Source organism: Lepisosteus platostomus, chromosome 20, assembly GCF_059453375.1.
Source record: "Lepisosteus platostomus isolate fLepPlt1 chromosome 20, fLepPlt1.hap1, whole genome shotgun sequence".
Classification (NCBI taxonomy): domain Eukaryota; kingdom Metazoa; phylum Chordata; class Actinopteri; order Semionotiformes; family Lepisosteidae; genus Lepisosteus; species Lepisosteus platostomus.
Window position 1 is genome coordinate 6,862,796 of NC_142630.1, and position 21,514 is coordinate 6,884,309.

The window sequence follows — 21,514 nt, forward strand, 5'->3', positions numbered from 1 at the left end:
CTAAATACCAAACCAGTAGGTCAGAATATAATAATTAGAGCTGCAGTAAGTACAGTGAGAGGGGAGCAGTGTTCTGTCCTGGAGCCACAGTAAGTACAGCCCTGTCATTTCAGAAAAAAGATGCCTAAGTTTGAAGTGGTACCTGTGTGACCATACCACACGCAAAAGGGAGAAGACGCAAACAAAGTAGTGTCCAATGTTCCATTTTGCACTGTAGCTCCATTTTGCAAAGGCTGCATTGATTATTAAAAACATTATTAAGCTTTTGCAGAATAATGTCTGAATAAAAGCACACATCAAAATGCCCAGATATCAATGTTCTCTGAGAAGCATTTAACTTATAACACACACTTATGCTGCATCTTTGAGAAAACGGGGAAAATCTTTAGCCAGTCATTGAAGACCTTTTCTTTTTGAGCTGGTGTCTCTGGTAGTCATTGGTAGTCTTGCTTCTGTCTGGAGCTTTTTCTTTTAACAGTATGAGATTGCTTTACCCCCAGCTGGTTTTTATTGTTGTAACTCCATGTGTATTACTCTTCAATTTGTTTCATTTTTTTGTCAAATGTATTTTTCATCCATCCATCCTTCCATCCATTTTCACTCCGCTCTTCCTGGTGAGGGTCACGGTTACAGCAGGCCAGTAGATCAGCCCAGACTTCCCTGTCCCCAGCAACAGATTCCAGCTCCTCCTGGGGGTCCCCAGGCGCTCCCAAGCCAGCGGAGAGATATAATCCCTCCAGCGTGTCCTGGGTCTGCCACGGGGTCTCCGCCCAGTGGGACATGCCTGGATCAGCTCCAGCAGAAGCCAGACTGGGGGGCATCTTTATGAGATGCCCCAACCACCTCCACTGGCTCCTCTCGATCCGGAGGAGCAGTGGCTCTGCTCCGAGGCTCTCCTGGATTGCCGAGCTCCGCGCCCTGTCACAGAGAGGCAGCGCGGCGGCCCTGCGGAGAAACCTCATTTCTGCCGCTTGTGTCCGTGATCTCGTTCTTTCAGTCATTACCCACAGCTCCTGACCATAGGCGAAGACAGGAACGTAGATCGACCGGTCAGCCGAGAGCTTTGTCTTCAAGCTCAGCTCCTGATTCACCACCACAGACCGGTACAGTGCCCGCAAAACAGCTGACGCTGCCTGATCCGCTTGTCGACCTCACGCTCCCCTCTTCCATCACTCGTGAACAAGATCCCGAGATACCTGAACTCCTCCACTAAGGGCAGCTGTCCCCCCTCACCTGTAGAGAGCAATCCCCCCCCCTCATGGATCGTCACCTTGTCGTGGTGGTGGGGCTTGTGTACCTCAGGGATGCGCAGAGCTATGTCGTCTGGAGCCTTGTGCTCCTGGTGGGGTCTCCCTTGGCGAACAGGTCTGAGTTGAGAGGTCAGACAAAGAACGGTCCAAAAAAGACCCTCATGACAGGGCAAACTAAGATCGAATGTACCCTGCCGGGGACAGGGTTACCAGGACCTGCCCCTGGAGACAGGCCTGGGGGTTGCGTTCGCGGGCGAGCACCAGGTGACCGGGCAGCCCACATAACCCAGCCAGGCTCAGCCCGAAAAGGCAATGTGGGCCATCTTATGAGATTACCACCTGCGAAACGAAGGATGAGGGTTGGGTGCGATGACAGCCCAGTGGCAGGCATGAGTGGAAAGGACCTAGATTTGTTTTCTGAGATGCTTTCATGTGAACTGAACTATAAAAAGCTCTTTGTAAAATTGTTGATATTAGTGTTAACATTGAACATTGCTGATATGCAACCTTCAGTCCAGATAAACAGGCAGAAGTGAGCAGCACTGCACGTAGTCAGGAGACGAGCACAGATATCAGTGTGTGTCACTCTGGTAGTATAATACAAGTAATTCCTGTGTGTGCTTTGCTAACATTCAACAAAGTTCATTTCCAGAACAACAGGTCTGGATATATAATGCCATAGGAATTTAGAAAAACACAAAAAGCATGCGAGCCATCTCAAGGAAGGAAGTGAAGAACAAATGATCATTTTTACTTCACGCTACGGTTTATGTGAGAGAGCCTGGGGCTGCAACACAGTAATTAAACGTTTATATAACAACCTGAAATCTTGCCAAGAATTGGATTACATTGAAAATATATTTCCTTTTTTCTTTTTTCAAAAAAGAAAGAAGTTCTCCAGTTTGCTGTAATGCGACAATCGCAAACTGTACTGCACTCAAGCCGTGAAATTCACCTTTCTATGGCAGAATCCACTGCGGAGTTACAGAATAGGTCTGCATTTTGTCTTCGCTCTCAAAATGTACTGTTCCATGCCAAAATACAGAAAATGGACGAAAAGGGTTAATCTCATTTCACAGTAGTATGGGGTTTTACAAGATCTGAGCTATTACTGACATTACAGCTTTCTGTAAATTCTGCAATCTGTAAAGGTTTTTATTTGAACATAAAATAGCTACCCACTCCACATTCCCTAATCTTCAGCAGGATTCTCCTCAAAGTCTTCCCATGTGGGCACCTCAAATAAAGTCGGACAGCTACAGGAGAATGCCCTGAGAATAGGCCAGCAGCAGCACTCCCTTCCCCCACTGTCACTAGGAATCCAAGCATTTCTGAGCTCCATATCCTGTACATGATTGCCAGCCAGGCCAGGATCCAGTCCCAAAAGAAGGGAGAATGTGGATTCTCTCAACATGTTTTCAGCTGCTGTCAGACCAGACAGCCATCTACTATACATTTACTGAATGCCACTGTGAGAGGCCCAGGTTATACAGTACCAAGTGTACTTGATATTACCAGTTATCCCTGTTTACAATAATGAACACAAAGGTTACCACATGTTTCCGCAACGTAATTAACCAAAAAGGTACTGTACCCACAGTGCTTCTCAGAGAAAACACAGTCTATAGTTTCTAAACGAGAAATTGCATGACTAAAACAGACAAACGTATTTGTAGAATTGCAGATTTGGTTGGCTTATTTTGATGTGTGCAGCTCTTGTTGTCTGACATGAGCCGAAAGCTGTGCCACTGCAGTTGAATCGGCTTCTCTCAAAGGTATTCTAAACGTTTAAGTGCCTCAGGAATCTATGTAATTCCCTTTTCTTTTAACATGGCAAGTCTAAGAAGCCCTTTGAAGTTTCTACTTCCTCTCAGACAGATTAATGTAATTTTGTTGTTGATGTTTTCTACTTGCGTATTTTCTTTCATAGACGGTGTCCTGTCAAAGTATTACTTCAAAGTAGTGTGAAACACAGAGTGAAGTCAGTGGGAGCGTTTTTATTATCATTTCTCTCAGATCTTCTCAGACATTATTGGTAAAGTACTGGTAAAGTAACCGATCAATACCACTCTTCTTCTTCTTCTTCTTTTTCACAGCCTTAGTCCCAGACTGTCCTGGGGTCAGCTGCTTTGGTTGCTCTTCTCCATTTGTCTCTGTCGAGCACATCTTCCTCACTCACTTCACATACCTCCATATCTTTTCTCACACAATCTATCCATCTCTTTCTAGGCCTGCCTCTTCCTCTGTTACCTTCCACCTCAAATTCCATTACCCTCTTTGTTACTTCCTCAACGTCCCTCCTCATGATATGTCCATACCACCGTAACCTCGCCTCTCGCATCTTCTCAACCACATCCACCACCCTACATCGTCTACGGATTTCTTCATTTCTGATCTTATCCTTCATTGAAATCTGCTGATGCAATTAATGATCACAATACCTATATCTGGAATTATAGTAAATATATTCTCATAGAACTGAATGGAACAAACTAAATTATTTAATATTGACTGCATTGCTTGGCTTGTTGCTAGTTTAAATCTGATTGAGATCTTTCCATTAATTAGTAGTGTGCTATAAAAACAGTAGTTCACCGCTTGGCTGTGGTAGAGTTGGGGCATTCTGGTTGATTGTGGTCAAGGGAGCACTGTATGAATAATCAGTCTTTAATAAGAACCCCCCCCAGACAGCTGAAGTGAGCTGAAAGAGATGCAGACACAAAACCCCACCATCAGTGGAGCTAAGCTTAAAACAGGTGATTACACATAGTCTTTTTAACGGAAAGTTGTTAGTGTCTGTAGTTGCACAGTGATCTTGTTGAATGTGGCTAATGGAAACTGACAAATGTGATTTTAGGATAATTTAGATCATTTAGCTATGGAATCATTAGACAAGCAAGAAGAGCTAAGTGGAGCTCCTTTTGACTGGTCATTTTCCGAAGCTCTCCATTTTCGTTCTTGGGAAGACAACACACTTTCTCTAGCTATCTCCTTGATTGCACAATCAGGTTTGTTCAATGAAAATTGTGAAAGTTGTTGGTGTGCAGTCCCGTTCCTGCTTTGCCGTAAGTACCAGTAACTCTGCTGAGAATCTGGACCTGAGCCAGGCCCTCACTATCTGTCTCATGGTTTGTTTTTGTTTTAAAGATGGCATGTCCCCATATCAGTTTTCCCACATGATCCAGAGAGACATAATCAGTCAGCAAGAGAGTGGGATGTTTTCTTTTTCCGTGTGTGGGAGCCTGCACACCTGAGATACATGAATACATTGTGTTTACTTAGCTGCTTTTCTTCAGGGGTGCCAGAGATTTGCAGATGTATAGGTCCGATGGCTCAGAGATTAACCACAGGACTATCTTAAATAAATGCATTGCGTTTTAATCAGGCTTTTGAGAATATTAAACCATAGTATTTAATCCTTGTTTAAAATTATTCAAAATTTAAATGAGGCAGGTGGATTAAATTTAATCTGGAGAGAGTGTGTGTTGCAATTATTCTGTGTAGTACAGGGTGCATGTGCACTGGGGCTGGAGACCTGCAAGGTGTGAGTGTACTGAGTAGGATATGCAGGGGAGCAGGTGAAATGTAGTTTCTTTGTGACTCAAGATTGTAACTCAAGTCTAATTACTGTGCATTTGATGATGGTACTCGGAGTAGGGGAATACGATTTTCCCCATTTTTTCTGTCACATGTTGATCATGAAACTTTTCATTCATTTTTTTAAGGCTATAACTGTAAACCCAGACCTGTCAGTTTTCCAAAACAGACATTTAGACATGATTTCTGCACAGACGTCTGCAAAGTGGAATAACACAGGTCTTCCACTCAACAAGGAAAAGCCAATCCTACTCTTGGCTCCCTTGTAGGAAGTGAAGTAAATTATTTTGTTCAGGATTTTAAAGACACATTTTGGATGTGTAATTGGTCTACAAGTTCAATTCTAAAATTTTTTTTTGTTCATATGTCCCTACAAACTACAGAAGGAGTACTGGATTGGAGGATGATCGTCTCTTGTTTTTCCAATGGGTCGTATTTCCATTTTTTAACCGCAGTTTCTTTCACATTTCCTTGTGATCCCACCCAGAGCAGAGCAGTCACTCAGGGTCAGATCATTGAGCCCTGCAGTCCAGACATCACTGGCTGTTTCCACTTGTGCACCAACATTTGCTGTGTAATAAAACCTGGTAGTTCAATTTTACATTTTGTAAGATACCCCTGCTAACCTTGCAAGGCCTACTGTTAGATACAGGATATGTGGTAACTGTATATGAAACATGAAGACTTAATTTTGATGTTTTCTTATTGGTGGAACAGCATGTTAACGTGTTTCACAAAGACTGCACTCTGTATCTGTAGTGTTGTAAGGATTATTTATCAGATTCTTTATCTGCTTGCTCTTCAGATACCCTTCAGAAATCGCAAACCGGCCATTCACCCAACAGCCAGCAGGGGACAGCACCACCCACCACAGGGGTCCCAGAGGGAGAGCTCATGCTCCAGGTACACAATGGGGTGGGATAGGGCAGACAGTGTAAGTCCTGGGGAAAGAGTATTGAAAGAGAAAGCCTTTTTTGGAAGGGAGATTTAGGAATGGGATTACGTTAAAGTTTGGTGGAAAATATAGCATCCATTGCTATGAACCATGAATATGCTTGATTCAAACTGTGCATCAACTTGTAAATGCAGGGGAACTGAAATCCATTTACAGGCGCTTGTGTTACAAGTTCGGTCTTGCTCAAAGCAGGCTGACCCACATCCTGGGTGGGTTGCAGATATCTAGGGTCACCCTGCTGACATCCAGTCATCCTGCGTGTAGAGCTGTTGAAAACAATGATCTGTGATCTGTGTTACACATTTCGCAAATGCCCCCCACCCCTGTTGTCTCCAGGCGCTGAATGGCTTTGTACTGGTCGTGACCGGAGATGGCACTGTATTTTACACCTCCCACAACATCCAGGATCACCTCGGATACTACCAGGTATGGTGCCTGGCGCCAGGTATATTGGTGTGATTTTCCACTTTTTAAATTTAAGATTGTAAATATAAGGAGAGTGATTAATAATATGTTAGAATATGTCTTGGTTTATAGTAACTACAGTAATTAATCACAGGAACCCAACCAGATGTTTATTGCAAAGGATCAGCTTCTACAACAGGAATGGGCAACTTGCTCCAGACACCCACTATCTTTTGTGTAGAGACAACTCCTCCTGTTTTCAAGATCAAGTGCACATCCTTTTAAATTCCATTTGTGATTGTGAGTGAATAAGCAAACACAAGCGACTGAATGCTCAATTCAGCATTCAGTTGCAGTCGCTTCAATTCAATTTAGGTCTAATGTGCTTAGACCTAAAAATGCATAACTTCAGCCAGAAAGAAAATCTTGTTTTTAATCTTGACAGAATCAGGGCAAATATGTTCATCTGGATCAAAGGCAAGACGTGTGTTTGTGCAGACATTTTTATGTTTATTAAATTGATAAAAGAATGAAAATAAGGTTTAAAGGACTTGAAGACGGTGATTTACACCTGATCACAGGTGGTCAGCTGTAAGACACCTTTAAGATCTAAATGTTTCTCCGAAGTGTTTCTAGTAATAAAGTGTATTTGGTATAGCGCCTTTAAAAGCCATATTCCTGATGCTTCTCGTGAGGAAGCATGACCCATGCTTGCATCCGTGCACAGCGATCAGGGTGATTCTCTTTGCTCCGAAGAGGGCGATGCAGTGATGGTATCTGTTAGTGTGGGCTTCTCTGTGATGGCCCAGCCTTGCCTTTCAGAGTGATGTCATCAACCAGACCATCTTCAAGCTCATCCACACGGAAGACCGGGTGGAGTTTGACAGACAGCTGACGCTGGACCTCCCAGTGGACCCAGGTAGGACTCCTTCAGTACCACGGGCGTGTTGTCTCCGTTCTGCACGACTGACCGAGCTGCAGGGGCACAAGTAGAAGCTCTTGCAATGATTAGCAAAAACCTGCAATTTTGTCAAACTCCATGCACACATGAATTTTTCCACATGGAAGAAAGTAAATGTTGTCATTTCTGTTCCCGGTGCTGTTTGTGACTGTTCGCCACCCCCTGCGTTTTGATTGAAAAGTACTGCTGCAAGCCAGAGGGATGTGAAAGCTGTAGATTAATGCTTTTCGGCAGAAATACAGAGATGTGACATCTCTGTGACGGCAGCACAAGAGTTTGTTATCCACAGAGAGCTTTAGAAGATGCATTCTTTAATATTTGAATCTGTTACAGAACTAAAAGGTTTCATGTGATCAGTTCAAATAGGATCCATCTGTGCATTTTTAAACTCCAAGGAATAAAGCCTCATATCTAAATTACTGATTTCTACATCAATTGATAAATGTGGGAGCGTTTTCAAAAGAACTTCACGCATTTTAGGATATTCAATAAAATGACTACTATTGCTTACTCAAAGGCTTGCAGCAGTGCTAAAGGATTTTTCTTTAAATAGCAACTTGAAAAAGTTCCTGTGGTGGATTAACATGTAGCAAAAACAGGAACAAGCTTGTTCTACCTGTTTGGTTCCAGACATAAAAGCAACAGCCATGACTTGATTGGAAAACAAGTATTCACAAGCGTGGATGTGCTACTGAAGCACCAATGCATGCTTACAGTGACATTTTATGTACTTTGCAGTGAAACTATGGGAGTTTTTGCAAAATAGTTGTGTGCACTGTGAGGTGAATGCACCTACAGTATGCAGATTTGTAGGGCTCTTGAATGTACATACAGTAGCTCTGACACTGGTAGTTTTGCAAGGTTTGCCTTGATCAGCATATTTCAGGGGTTAAAATATCTGTACCTCATGATTGTCACTTTGCTATGAGAATCAATAATAAAAAACAGAGCTTCTGCAATCATTTGCATGCATTAAGGACTGTTTCAGGTTTTTGTTTTTAAATTATTTTGAAAATCTGAATCTGGACCAAGCATACAGTATGAAGGATCACTCGAGTTCGCATTCAGCAGTCCCAAGGAGGTTTGCTAACACAAGCTGCCTCGCTTTGCTGTCATTTTTTAACTGAAACCAGTGACACTGCCTGCCAACAGGTGGAGAGTGAAGGAAAGAATGAAAAGAATGTTCTGATAGCAAAGTGACAGCTCGCTTTTTTCAGAATGAGCTTGTTTCTGTCTCTCACTGATTGATGGCCTGAAATGTCTTCCCTACACTCTTACGGAGAGTTCTATAAACTACAGATTGAGAAAGAGTCTTTGGCTCATTTGAATGTGAACAAACAGGATACCACAAGGGCTATACAATACTCATTGGTTGGTCACACGGGTAGATTATAATCAGGTCATGTTTTGTTTCATGATCCTCCTTCCAAGCTGTAATTAGAACTTATCTAGATGCTCTCCTTGAATTTTGAGTTTCATTTCATGAATACAATACCTTTTTGTGGAGTTTAGTTACCGCTGTTTGAGAAGGCATCTTGGAGAAAGTCAGTAGACGCATGGTAAAGTGCAGACACAGGGCACCCTCACAATTTTGTATCTCTAGCTCTACCTAAAAGAGACAGCACAACATAACTTACATAAGGAAAAAAATACAATTGAGAAAAAGCAGAACAGTAATTTCTGAGTAATTTAACAAAGAAAGGAAAACATCAAAAACCTAGTCTCTGTGTGCTAAGGTTTCAAAGTCTGAAAAAGAAAAAAAGCAATGAATGGTCTTACATTGTTTTGAACCTGTTGAAAGGAAATGCGATACACCTATTTCACTGGGAGTTGTTTGAAATTGAGAAGGAGCTGGCATCTAGGCGTCGTGAAAGGAAAGCTCACATTTAAGTATACTGTAAGTAGAATTAATTAGAACAAATGTGGGTGAACTTTCAGATTCAGAGCTGGAGTAAAATTCAACCATTAACACCTGGACACCCAAGCCAGACCAAGTGTGCCTTTAAACAAGCCTGTAATCTGACACAACATTCTGTAGGGAATTCAAAGGTTTGCAAAGCATACCTTCTACTTTGTTGGTTCCTAGTTACTAGATAATTGATCCAAGTATCACATTCCCAAATGTGTGAAAGATAAAGCATATCTTCTTCAATAACATTGCTTGTAACTTGTTGCAGATAGACTCCCCCCACCCCGTCTCTATTATTTTCATTTTATGTGTTAATGTGATTTGGCCAGTTTTTTTTTAAGGGATGGAAAATGACACAGATGTGCTACTGCGACATAGCCACCTGCAGAGCCATTTGCTCTTTGAAACTGACACGTAGCAATCTCCACATCTCCTAATGGGAGGGCAAACCTGATCAGAGGAGCATCTAATCGCTCTGTAACATCGCTGCAAGCCGTGTGGCGCCCAGCACGTCTCAGGTGGAGCAGTTTGCTGGAGAGCTGAGGCAGCCCTGGCTGACTAATTCGTTCCCCTTTTGAACTCGGCTGCTTGGAAATCCTGGCCACAGACTGGGCAGCAGCATGACCCAGATTCAATCTGGCAACACCTGAGCCATGGAGCTCCACTTGTACCCAATGGAAATACCTTCCCCTTGCTTCATTTTCCCTTTTGCGTATTATTATTTTCTAAAAATGTTTATGTTGATGTACAATGGGCTTTACCATCTCATATATGTAAGGAGAATACGCATGCCAGCTCTGATTCACATTCTCCAGCACCATGTGTAAGCCTGCTGTTCGAGACCACCTGCCTCTTCTTGGTTTTCATTCCAGCAGAGCTGAAATTCTGAGGCCCATTCAAACTGAGTTGCTTCTTTCATTATTTGACACCACGAAATTTAGAAAGCATGTAGGAACCACATACACCATGTAGGAACCACTGTGACAATGTGTTGCACTTGTGCAGTGTTTTTTCTTCTTGTTTGCTTGATGTTTTGTCATTTGGACAGGAGACCAAGGCAGCTGTGGAGGCTTGCCGGCCCAGTCTGCTCCAGACCACCCTAGCCTGAAGACCCAGAGCTGTGTGGACCGCAGTTTTGTGTGCAGAATGCGCTGCCTGCTGGACTGTGTCTCTGGCTTTCTGGTGAGCAGCCCCTTTTATTAAACAGATTCAAGCCTCTCGAATTATACGGTGGTCTTCTTCTTGAAGGATTTCAAAGTGTTTGCTAGGTGGAGGGAGGCTCACTTAATCCACCACTGAAGCACATCTCTCTCTGAGGTGGTGGGCAGCAGCTTTTCTATACCAGCTGCTCAACTTTGTTAGAGCTTATCTGGGTAAAGGAGCAATTTTTTGGTCTGCTAAATTGTTCGGACAGATTAAGACTTCATGAACTGGAGAATAGTGCTTCGAGTTTTCAAATAGTGCTAGGGGTGCTTTAAAAATCTCGCAAAGAACTTTGGTTTAGCATCTACTGTGAAGTTAGAGCCCCACAAAACACACTGTCTCCCATCAGGTATTTATTTGGGATTTCTAGTCCAGAGGAATGAACACCACCTATTGGTTAATTTAGTGATTGCAAAGTTCCTGGGCCAAGAAATAGCTGTGTTCAGGTTGTGTAGTCCTCCAAGGAGTCTGTGCGGTGCACAGTCCTGTAGCATGTCCTAAAGTTTCTACTAATAGTCTTGTCCCATTTTCCATTGAAATGCTTGCAATCAACAGATGTCTTTTAAAGTAGAGTGTTAAAGCTTATTAACCTGGCTTACTACCATTTAATTTTTAATCTGCACTTTTCTTTCATGTTAATGTGCATTTTGCATGGTTTGTAAGTTTCATATTAAAGAGGAATTTTGACAGAATGGCATCTCAGGTGAACAGTGAAAGAGTCATTTTTTCCAATCTGTCAGTTGAAGAGCTTCAAAGATGAACTGAAAACTAGTCTGAAAGGCTTCATTCCCAGTATTTATACATTTGTGTAAAAGAAAGAGTTTATTTTGCCCAGGCTTAACATCAGAACATTTGTCAACCTGACAGTGCACCTGTGAAGTGCAAGGCAGTTCATTCTACTGTACATGAAAAACAAGTAAACACTAGTTCTTCTGTTCTCTGTAGTGTTGTCTGCTTTCCTTCAAATCCACATTATTTCTGAACCCAGATCTTGGCTGGACAGCAGTAGTTTTGCGGCCTATTTTGTTCAGCTTTGCCACTGTAAAAATTAATGGTCATAATGCAGACATTTCAGTGAAAGTTCTGAAGTATCTGGCTATCATTCCATTGCCCTGAAGACAGACAGTCAACAGCTAAGTCTTATTTTACAGTGACTTGTATTTAGTGACTTTTCTTTTCACCCAATACTACTGAGATCACTGCATGAGGTATCAGTTTAGTGCCATCTATTGGTGAGTCTAGGGAACCAATTCAGGACAGTCACACTGTCATCTGATCTTGGTCTAAAATGTGTTGAACATGAGTTCGTTCCATCGACTGTCTCTGCGTCTTGTTCCTTTTGCAAAAGACACTTCATTCAGTTCATGTGCAGGGGCAGTTGGGTGAATGCAAACAGAACAGTTTCCAGTGCATTTACTGAATTAGGTTCTCCTAAAAATCTGGAACCAGAAATGTTACCTTGACATATTTTAGGTTTTGTAAAGAAGAAGAAGGTGCAATATTTACACCATGGCTTAAAAGGTTGCTAGGTCAAGCCAGAGAACTGTGTGGTTTTATTCCACAAGCTACAAATATTGTGGGATTTGAACTTCAGACTTCATCTGTGATATTCAGTAGTTTTCTATATTTACGGGTCTTGGTGATTGAAAGTGTGTGGCGCTGTGGTGTACTGCTTACCATTACTGGTTGTGCTGGCAGGTCTGGTTCAGTTTCGGACCTGGGCTACTGTGTGATTGGAGTTTGTTTGTTCTCCCCATGTTTGCCTGCATTTTCCTCCCACAGTCCAAAAACATATCTGTAGGTTAATTAACTTCTGGGAATACTGGTCCCGGTGTGAGTGTGTGCATCTGGCCTGCGATGGACTGGCTTGCTGATAAAGGCTCCAGCTCCTCTGCACCCTGTTTTGGAAAAAGCAGTTAGAAAATGAATTGATGAGTGGTGATGAAAACTGGATGGCATACTTTCTTGACCAGATTGCCAGTAGAGTGCTGCCCACTCCCTGCCTGCCCCCGTCTCAATCCCTGCACCCCAACCTATCTGTCCTCAGACCCTGCAGGTCCAGGGCAAGCTGAGGCCTCTGCAGGAGTTTGGAGATCAGGCTGCAGGTGGACAGGAGAACCCAGCCCAGATTGCCCTGTTTGCCATCGCTGTGCCCGTTCACCTGCCCGCCATCGTGGAGATCCGTACAAGGAACCTGAATTTCCGCACTAAACACGAGCTGGACTTCCGCCCTATCGAGATGGACAACAAGTGAGTGTCGAGGCCAGCTTTCCGCTTCTCAGAACGTTGTGGAGCAGTCGAGTGCAGACTGTATTGGACTTTCTGCACCACCGGAATAAGCCAAACATTTTTATTCTTTACGAGTCTTCCATTATCAGCCATTTCTACAGTGAAGATCTTTTTAAAGGTGTATCAGCTGTAAACCACGTTGCAGTCACTCCTGAACAAGCATTGTCATCTCTGGTCCTGCCAGTCTGGCAGTTCTAGGGTTCTTGCAATAATCCGCCACTGAATGCCTGAGGAAAAATGGTTAAGCGATCTCCACTGGTCTTAAAGTACAGAGAATTTAAAGAGACTTTGGATACCTGAGGAAGGTGGATCTTAAGGGTCACTTTAGCTAGGTTTTAGCTGCAAGTTACAATCAACTATGTGACTTTAGTTTGTCTATGGAGTGTATTATTTCAGCCTCCCATGTGTTACATTGGACTGATGATTAGAGTTGTACTTTTCTTTCTAGAGGGAAGACAATCCTGGGCTGGAATGAGACGGAGCTGAAATCACAAACGGGATATTTCTACATCCATTTTGAAGATTTGGTCTACTGTGCTGAGGGCCATATCAAGTGTGAGTGTGCAAAGCACATATCTCTAGGAATGACCCTCTACCTTTCTGACAAGGATCTTTTCCTAAACCTGCCTGTTTCAACTGCAGGAGTCGCAGCCCTTTGTCAAAGCTGTTCTCTGAGCACTGCTTTCTTCCCTCGGTCACACCAGTTTCCTGCACGGGCCATTGATCATAAGCGGTAGTGCTCATTTTCAAAGTAGTATACTCCAGCTCCAAGGCAGTGTGGGTGTGCAAAGCTAAAATTAATATTTATCTTAATCACGCATGGTGTTATGAAATAGAGGAAGTGACATGGAGTTTTTTTTAATGCAAAAAAAGGGCAAACATACAAAGCTTGTACTAGAGTGAAAAGCTTTAAACTGCTTTTTTTCATCTGAATTCAAGGCTAGAATCTCCTTGATCTTCTGTCTATGCTCTTTACATCACCATGATTGCCGACAGTTTGTATCTGCTTTACTAGACCTTTCTATGCTTTTCCTAAGGTAATTGTGCTCCCCAGTACTTGACTGTGCTTAAACCTTGACTTTTACAAATGCTGTCTCGTACATGAAGGACTCCTACAGACCTGGTCCTTGTGGCAGCTTAGGTTGTGTTTCTCACTGGCACAAATGGTATAACTTTGTGCTGGGTCTGGGTCAGTTCTACAGCCCTGCTCTTAGGGACCACAGTACATGTTTTTTTTCCCCAAGTTGTTAAGAGTGGTTGTTTGAAAAGATGCAATTAAATCTTATGTATATTAACCAAAGAAAACATTGAGGCCCAGAAAAACCGTTCATTTTGTCCCACTTTAGTGAATGCTGGATTGGATTAAACAAATGAAAGTGTGTTTGGGACAATAGTGATATATTTTATTCAGTGGGTGCTTACAGATGCCCTGCGTCTTCTGGTCTCTTCTGCTATTCATTCTACCCGAGTTCTCGTTACTGCATATTTCAGAATGCTTGCTCTGCAGCTGCCCTTTATTTATGCACCTGGCCTTCTGTATTTAACAGCTAGTTAGCCCAGAATCCGAAAGGCACAGGAACTCCCTGCCCTGAGAGTCAGGAATGACAAATCCTCTTTGAGATCGGCATGTTCCAATTCTGGGTGTTCTACAAGTCCATCCAGTTCTGATCACCAGTATTTTTAAAGCCAGTGCGTATGAAGTGATAGCTTTGAAAATTCAAGAGATGCACGTGGCCTCACGGGCAGCACTAACAGGGCAGATTTATTCAACGTGCCCCTTGGCCGAGAAGTCTGGAGGCCCCCGGAACCTGGGGGGTGGGCCATGCGTCTCCCTGGCGCTGCGGGGGGTTCCAGCTTTTTCTGTGGGAGGAAGTGAAGTTGTCACTGAGTCCCTCGCAAACCCTTGGTCAGGAATGTCCGGTAGAGCCCTTGACAGGAAAATCCTCCTGTTCACGGCTACTCAGAATAGGCTTCCTGTTGTCAGCATTCCTTCAAGGGTGCGGTGGAGGGAGGCGGCCTTTCCTGGCAGTGATTGAAGTCAGTGATAGAATTCCCACCTGGCCTTGCAGGGCTTAAAAGTCCAATCCCTTTCTTTAGTGAATCCCCAAACTTAAATGATTCTCAAGTGCTTTATTATTTCTTTCTGCTTTGTAGATATGTTCGATTCTGCTTTAATTTTCTGGTTCATTTTCCAATCATTTTGATCCCACTGATTTTCATAGGCCTTTCCTAAAGGAAGGTAATACAGCTCACTCTCTCGGTTACCAGCTGATGCCAGTATCTGGGAGTAAAAGGGAGTCTTTCAATGTGCCTGCTGGTCATATCATCTCATATTTTACTTAGTGGAGGTACAATGTTCAGTCTTGTAGTTTCAGGATAACTTTGAAATCCTGCCCTGTGTCAAAAGGTGCTGAAATCAGCACACAGGGGAGACCTTCCAGGGTGATTTCACTGTTTTGGTTTTCTATTTTCACATTTCGCACTTTTCTCTTTGTCATTTTTTTCCAATTCTCTTTTCCCATTTTTTCAACTTTCAGCATCGTCTTTGTCATCATATACTGTATTTTGATCACCAGGTGACAGTGCTCCCACTGCCCAACACTCCGATTTGTGCTGGGGTCCTGAGATTATTAGCTATAATACATTTTGAAACAATGCTTATAAAGGTGTGAGGGCTAGAGCACTGAGCCAAGATGTTTCTGGAAACCAGGAGGCATTCAAAGACAGTAACTGCAGATATGTAATTAGAATACAATAACAAGCAACTGAAAAAATATTAAAAGAAACAGAAGTAAGGAAAAGGTAAATATGATGTGCAGAACAGCCTAAGTAACATAAATCAACTAATCAAGGGCTAAGTGCAAAACCAAAACCAAGCATAGGAGAGTTTTGATCAGGACATTTGGGTGGAGATACCACAAATAGATCTCTTGAAAAATAGTTACTGATTGCTAAATGGGGCTGGAAAAGAGATAAAAAAAAGCATTGCCGATTTCTAAATTTTATAACAACAGTAATGGTGCCATTTTGCGTTTACTCACCTGTCACCTAGGAGGACCAAGACTGGAAGAGACACGATTCAGCAACCCCTAACGTTCAGCAACCTATGTGGTGCCTTTTTTATGCCAGCTGTTCACTTCCCGGTAATAGTACATTCTCAGTTGAAAAACACCAAGTGGGGGAAAAAACAGGAAGAGAACAGATGCTGAACACACTAAAAAACACTAGAGCGCACGAAATGTAACAATAAATGTTTCCCCATGCCTATATGCTGCTTTCCTGCGGTGTATAGGAAGTAATGTGCCCAGCTGGGTTTTTCAGTGATGAAGACCGGGAGCAGTGGAGTGACAGTCTTCCGTCTGCTGACCAAGAACTACACCTGGGTGTGGATCAGTGCCATCGCTCGGATAATTTATAAAGATGGAAAGCCCAGCTTCATCCTGGCCACACAGAGGCCTCTGACGTGAGTACAGCCTGGCACCGAGAATGGGTGTGCACAGACTCATGCTTGCAAAATGCTACGAATAAAATCCATAGTATAATACTGTTATATGTAGTATTTGAGTCAAAAGATGTTTTTGATGAATAATGTATCAACCAACATTTAAGTGTCATATCTGTGTTTATAGTCACTAGTGGAACCATTGCTTTATGTACTTATGTACTTGTGGAGGGTGTGAATACTTTTTTCTCTGACAGCATATTTAATTCTGGTGGCTTGCAATCACTTGTTTTGAGATGTAGCTGTAGGAAACCAGTAATTCACCTTTCTCAATGATGTCAGTGTTTTCAGACAACATAGGGGTTTTCCAAGTACTTCGCCTAGCATTACAAAACACCGTGCGGGGGAGTCGACGTGTAATGAGAAAACGTCAGGAATTATTAGAGTAGCTCTCCCTTTCCTCCTTGTAATTTTTGTATGTTTTCATTGCTGTCTCTAATTAAATCAATATTGAAGTGGGGAGATAAATCTGCAAGTAATTTCTGTCTTATATGGAAGTCATTACACATTAGAGGTGATGTTCTGCTTAGCACTTAGTGCCCCTCGTGCCACCCTTTCCCTCCTGTGCTTAATGGATTGGAGATGCTCCCTCTGTGCCTACAGGGATGCTGAGGGAGAGGAGCATCTGCTGAAGAGAGCCAAACTCGAGTGCTTCCCCACGGACAGCCAGTCTCTGCTGTACGACAGCACTGACTTCCTGCACCCTGATGCAAGGGCCTTCCTGCACCAAGTGGAGCAGCAGTGCCGTGCCCGCGGGCACCTCCACTCCAATGTCGTGGGGGACAGTATGAGCCAGGACAACCCCCCTTACATCTACCGGCCCCCTGAGGGCCCCTGCCCACAGCCCTGGCCCCATTTCCCCGCAGAGGTCAGCATCTGGGAGCTATTATGGCGCTACGGGCTGTGCCAAGAGGATCTGGACGCCATTCTGCAGGATGAGGCCATCGCCCAGGTGCAGGCCTTCGACGCCCCTGAAGATCTCCTGAACTTCGTGCTGCAGGGAGCCCTGCCCTCCTCCCAGGCTCAGCTCCCTGGCGCCTCCCAGAGACAGGGATCCTCCCCTGAGCCTGCTGTTGAAGCCAGCTACCCTAGAAAGCCCACTCAAGGCGGTGACAGACTCCCTGATCTTGGCACCTCCCCATCGCTGTCTCCAGCCTTGCACGCAGACCTCTTCCACTCTGGGTCCTTGGCACCCCTCACCGACCCCTCCAGCACTGAGCGCCTCCTCACAGTTCTTTCTGAAGCCCTGGCTCAGCAGAGCTGCCCTCCTCCCTCTTCCTCCTCCTCGTTCCAGCAGCCAGCTTGGCCACTCACTCCCCCCAGAAGACTCCCATCCTGCAGATCCCCTCTCGCCAGCTAAGAGGCTTCGCGCTTGGGTCATCCCAGACCTCCTCAGCCTGTCGATGCCTGGGCTCCCATGGACCAACGCCCACTGAGGTCCTCCTCAAAGCCATCTGTCCTTCCAGGTTAATAACTGTTTTGCTAGTTTCTTGATTATTCAACCATGAAATCATGAAGAAAGACTATCAATAACAGGAGCGTTGCAACTCTTCCTTTAGGTTCTCAACACACCCAGGAACAGCAGAGATGTACTGTAGGCCAACTTTAGCAACAATATCCTGTGAAAAGTATTTAAAAGGAATTAACTTTTTATTGTTTTTTTAATCTGAACACAATATTTCTATTGCAGGAAAAAGGTGGGTTTGTATGGAACTATACCTCAAAAGTAGCATTTGACTCTTGTTCCTGTATCCTGATGGCTGATGAGAGCTTTACCCCAGTCAGGAACAAAGTCCTGAGGCTGAACAGCTGAAAGGATGTCTTGAAACAGGGATCTGAAAAATGATTTAATAATGATTTAGTCATTTAAACAATGTCTGCCTTTATTTAGGAAAAATGTGTGGTAATATCAGAGCATTCTGATTGTTTGTAATTCAGTGTAGTTTTCTAAAGTCATATACTGTAGAAAAATATATGTCTATATATTGAATATACAGTAGGATGTATTTGCAGTTAGCTTTATGACCATGGTGGAGTTCATACTGTGGAGATACTCCTACCTAAACACAGAGCTCTTTGTTTCTATAGTTATAAAGTGCTACAACACTCCAGTTGTAAACATCAGTCATTGTTCTATTTGAATGTGACAGTATAAAGCACATAATAATGGAGCAAATATCTTATAGTTACAGGTACAGATGGTTTTAAAAAGTCACAACACTTCTAAATTAATTTTATAAGACCTGCATGGATATACTGTATATATTAATCTCTATAAATACATGGGTAAATAGAGGTTTGTAAATCCATTTCCTTCAAACCCAATTAAATGCACTTAACTTAGGCAGATGAATTTTGCTCTTACAAGTTTGTACAATATACCAGAATTTGATACCCCTTAGGGTTCCCAGTAGTTTGTTTCACCTTGACGACACCTTGCTTTGCTGTCTTGTGTTATATAATAATCTGATACAAGCAGAGTACAGAAAGAAACAATTTTGCAAAGTGTTTGAAACACTGTATTTGCTCTTTTAATGGTTCACGAAATGTGTGTATATATATATGAATATAATTAATAATAACTGGATATAATAATCACAAGATTATTCTCTATAAAAAGGTATCAGCATAAAACCTAGCATTACAAAAAGGCTAGTATGCAAAACTAAAGAGCAAAGAGAGCTCATTTTGATCTTTCCTTATTGATCTCTGAAAAAAACACCACTGTGTTTGAGTGTAATGCTAGAGACATGTCCTTTCCTTTCTGTTTGTCCCAGAGTTTGTCTAAGCTGTGTTACCAACCTGAGCTCTGCTGTGGAATGGTTTTAGTACACACATATGTCTGTAACACTCTACATCACTATATTATGTTATAGCTGTGTCATTATTCTTTTAATTGCCCCCCTCACTGAGTTCAGCTTGATGTCAGACACTCTGTTCCCCAGATCTCAGTTAGGTTTATTTTGATGTAGTTAAGTTAGATGCTGTTTCTGGTGAGAGATCTCACACAGACTCACAGGCACATCTTTATGTTAATGCAATTGGTCATATCATTAAATTATTCTCCAAAGTGTCTTATACAAGATAATCGTAGTTTGTACAACGGAGTGTTGCAATTTCACACCAATTTCACACAATTGTCAAAATAAGTGTAAATGATGCACATAGCACTATAAGTAGGGCGGTAAAATGAGGCGAGTGTAGTATCATGTCATGGTCTACACAGTTTAAAACTCCAGAAGTCAGAGTCAAAATACAAAGAGAAGGGATGACAGTGCTAAACAGTAAAAATGCAAATCCTGAAAGTGAATGTGTCCATCTTATCACAGGCACGTTACATAGAAGATTGTAGTAACAGACAGGGATGCATGACCCTGTGTTTTTGAAAAACAGGCAATTTGCTCTTTGCCTTTAATGAATGTGTAACCAATTTGCTGCTCTAAATGATATCAGTCTTGTACAGTAAGAAGAGATCGCCTTGCTGTGTTCTCCCTTTAGGTACAGCAGGCAAAAAAGACGAAAGAATATTATTTTTATAAATAAACTGAACGTCCTTGCATTTTTGTGACTTTCAGTTTGGCTTTCATACGGTTCTACAGAGTTCAGCAAAATAAACTGCGTTTGTTTTTATTCTTAAACCTGTGAAGCTTTTGCACTCTTTGGGTGTGAATGGCTTTCTATAAGCTTAACGTGTATCTCAAGATGATTATTAAACAAGAAAGTTTTGTGAAGGATTTTTTTTGTTGTTTGTTTTGTGCGAAAAGGCTGGGGTTACAATAAGCCATCAACTTCAGAGTTTTGAACTTCAGGGTGAAACAGCAGATTATGTTTTCAACACAAGGGACATATTCAGAGTACCTTTAACTGGGTGCAAACTGTATAACTACAGCAGCCCTTTTTTATACGGTGACAGCATTTTGTAAGAAGGCAGATACAGTACAAACAACAGTGAGACTGAACACATTCTTCTTGGTAGCCTGAGGCCTCTATGCCCAGGGATTGAAAAGAACCACTTGTTAACTTGTAACTTTCAAGAAAGTGTTCCGAGTCATTGTGTGACAAACCTGGGAAGACTTGGAGAGAATTGTGTTGTAGTTGTCCAACCACAAATCATTGTTAAAATAGTGGAACTCTTTTTTAAAATGTTTCCTGTAAATAGTGTACTGGCAATATGATTAAGAAACATTTAATATTGCATATTGTGCATTTCTGTTGTTAAATATACAGTATGTATAGACAACAGTGTGGTCCTTAATGAATTAAAAATGCCTAATTTATTAGATGTAATTTAAAATTGCTCATTAATAAATATCATTATTTACTTAGCAGATATCCTCATCTGAGGTCACTTACAATTGAGAATTAATTTTAAGTGAAATTACAAGGAATTATATTTCATATTCAAATGATAAGAATTTAAACTGCCCACAGAGTATTGATACAGAACTTCTTAAAAACAAATGTCCAGATCAACCATTTAACACCATATACTGTATATGACAGCTCTTTAACCATTCAAACTTTGCTGATGGTCTGTTTAAAGTAAGATGGCCCAGTGGCGATTTGGGGCTGGCACACCTGAATTTGGTGGGTTTGTATGCTCTCTGACTATAGAGGGGTTTTTCAGTGTCTTTTCACCTTCACACACCTGCAGGTTAAGATGGATTGGCTACTCTCCATTTTCCCTTTCCAGGGGGTTTCAAGGGAAATTAATGTATTGGGTGTACCCAATACAACTGGTGCTAGCATTTGGTCTACAGAGTGATAGGACAGGATGAGGTTGATAAATTAAATATTCCTGAGCTATAAATCGTGCATATTCCGAAATCCTCTCTGGTGCACCTAAAGAACCTGCTCCAGGGATGGCTGGTCCTCAGGCTGAGTAATTCTGCTCCCTGGCCAACAAGTGTTAAATAATTCACCAGGCATTGATCTGATATCACACCGGAGACAGCTGGCGCCACAGTCTCTGCCACAGCAGTCTGTGATTGCAGGGAGATTTTATTTTGCAGTGTCAGCTGAAAACCTGAATTATAACTAGGCCTTCTCAGATTCAACCCATTCCCAGTCTTTACATTCAGCATCTGTTTAAGAGTTCAGCGTATCACCATTATGAATAAAAATGTGAGAAATATTACAAAGAAAATATGTTGGTAGTAGCAGATAAGAATATGTTACAATTTTGTTACTGCACATGTTGCTGAGACACAGTGTAATTTTGTGTTTTATTATTAGGTTTTCATAAATCCTTTAAAGAACTGTGTCCTAAAGGGAGGTCTTTATTATTCTGTTAGTGTTCTCCCAGGTTTTGCAGCGTTTCAGTAGCTGTGGTCCAGTAGCTGTCTGCACTGAAATAATGAGTCAGGCTAGAGGGCTGACGATGATGTAAGGGCTTATTGATTTAAGCTGTGCTAACTGGCCTGTGCATGTTTGTGTGAGAAAG

General features: G+C 42.4%; 1 protein-coding gene across 6 annotated transcripts in view; it reads left to right on the plus strand.

The window, feature by feature from the left end:
- The window catches only part of LOC148644399 (aryl hydrocarbon receptor-like), a 36,894-nt gene extending 17,089 nt beyond the window's left edge, over window positions 1–19,805 (plus strand). For 4 of the 6 annotated variants that reach the window (XM_088613910.1, XM_088613909.1, XM_088613913.1 and 1 more), the window contains 8 exons: window positions 5,653–5,750; window positions 6,139–6,228; window positions 7,030–7,126; window positions 10,126–10,259; window positions 12,328–12,530; window positions 13,018–13,124; window positions 15,891–16,032; window positions 16,675–19,805. In XM_088613910.1, coding sequence (XP_088470036.1) covers window positions 5,653–5,750; window positions 6,139–6,228; window positions 7,030–7,126; window positions 10,126–10,259; window positions 12,328–12,530; window positions 13,018–13,124; window positions 15,891–16,032; window positions 16,675–17,431 — 1,628 coding nt within the window. In that variant the 3' untranslated portion in view covers window positions 17,432–19,805. Of the gene's footprint in view, window positions 1–3,671; window positions 5,422–5,652; window positions 5,751–6,138; window positions 6,229–7,029; window positions 7,127–10,125; window positions 10,260–12,327; window positions 12,531–13,017; window positions 13,125–15,890; window positions 16,033–16,674 lie in introns of those variants that run through there. The other 2 variants (XR_015928683.1, XM_088613914.1) reach the window with 2 other exon arrangements.
- Window positions 19,806–21,514: the final 1,709 nt, after the last annotated feature.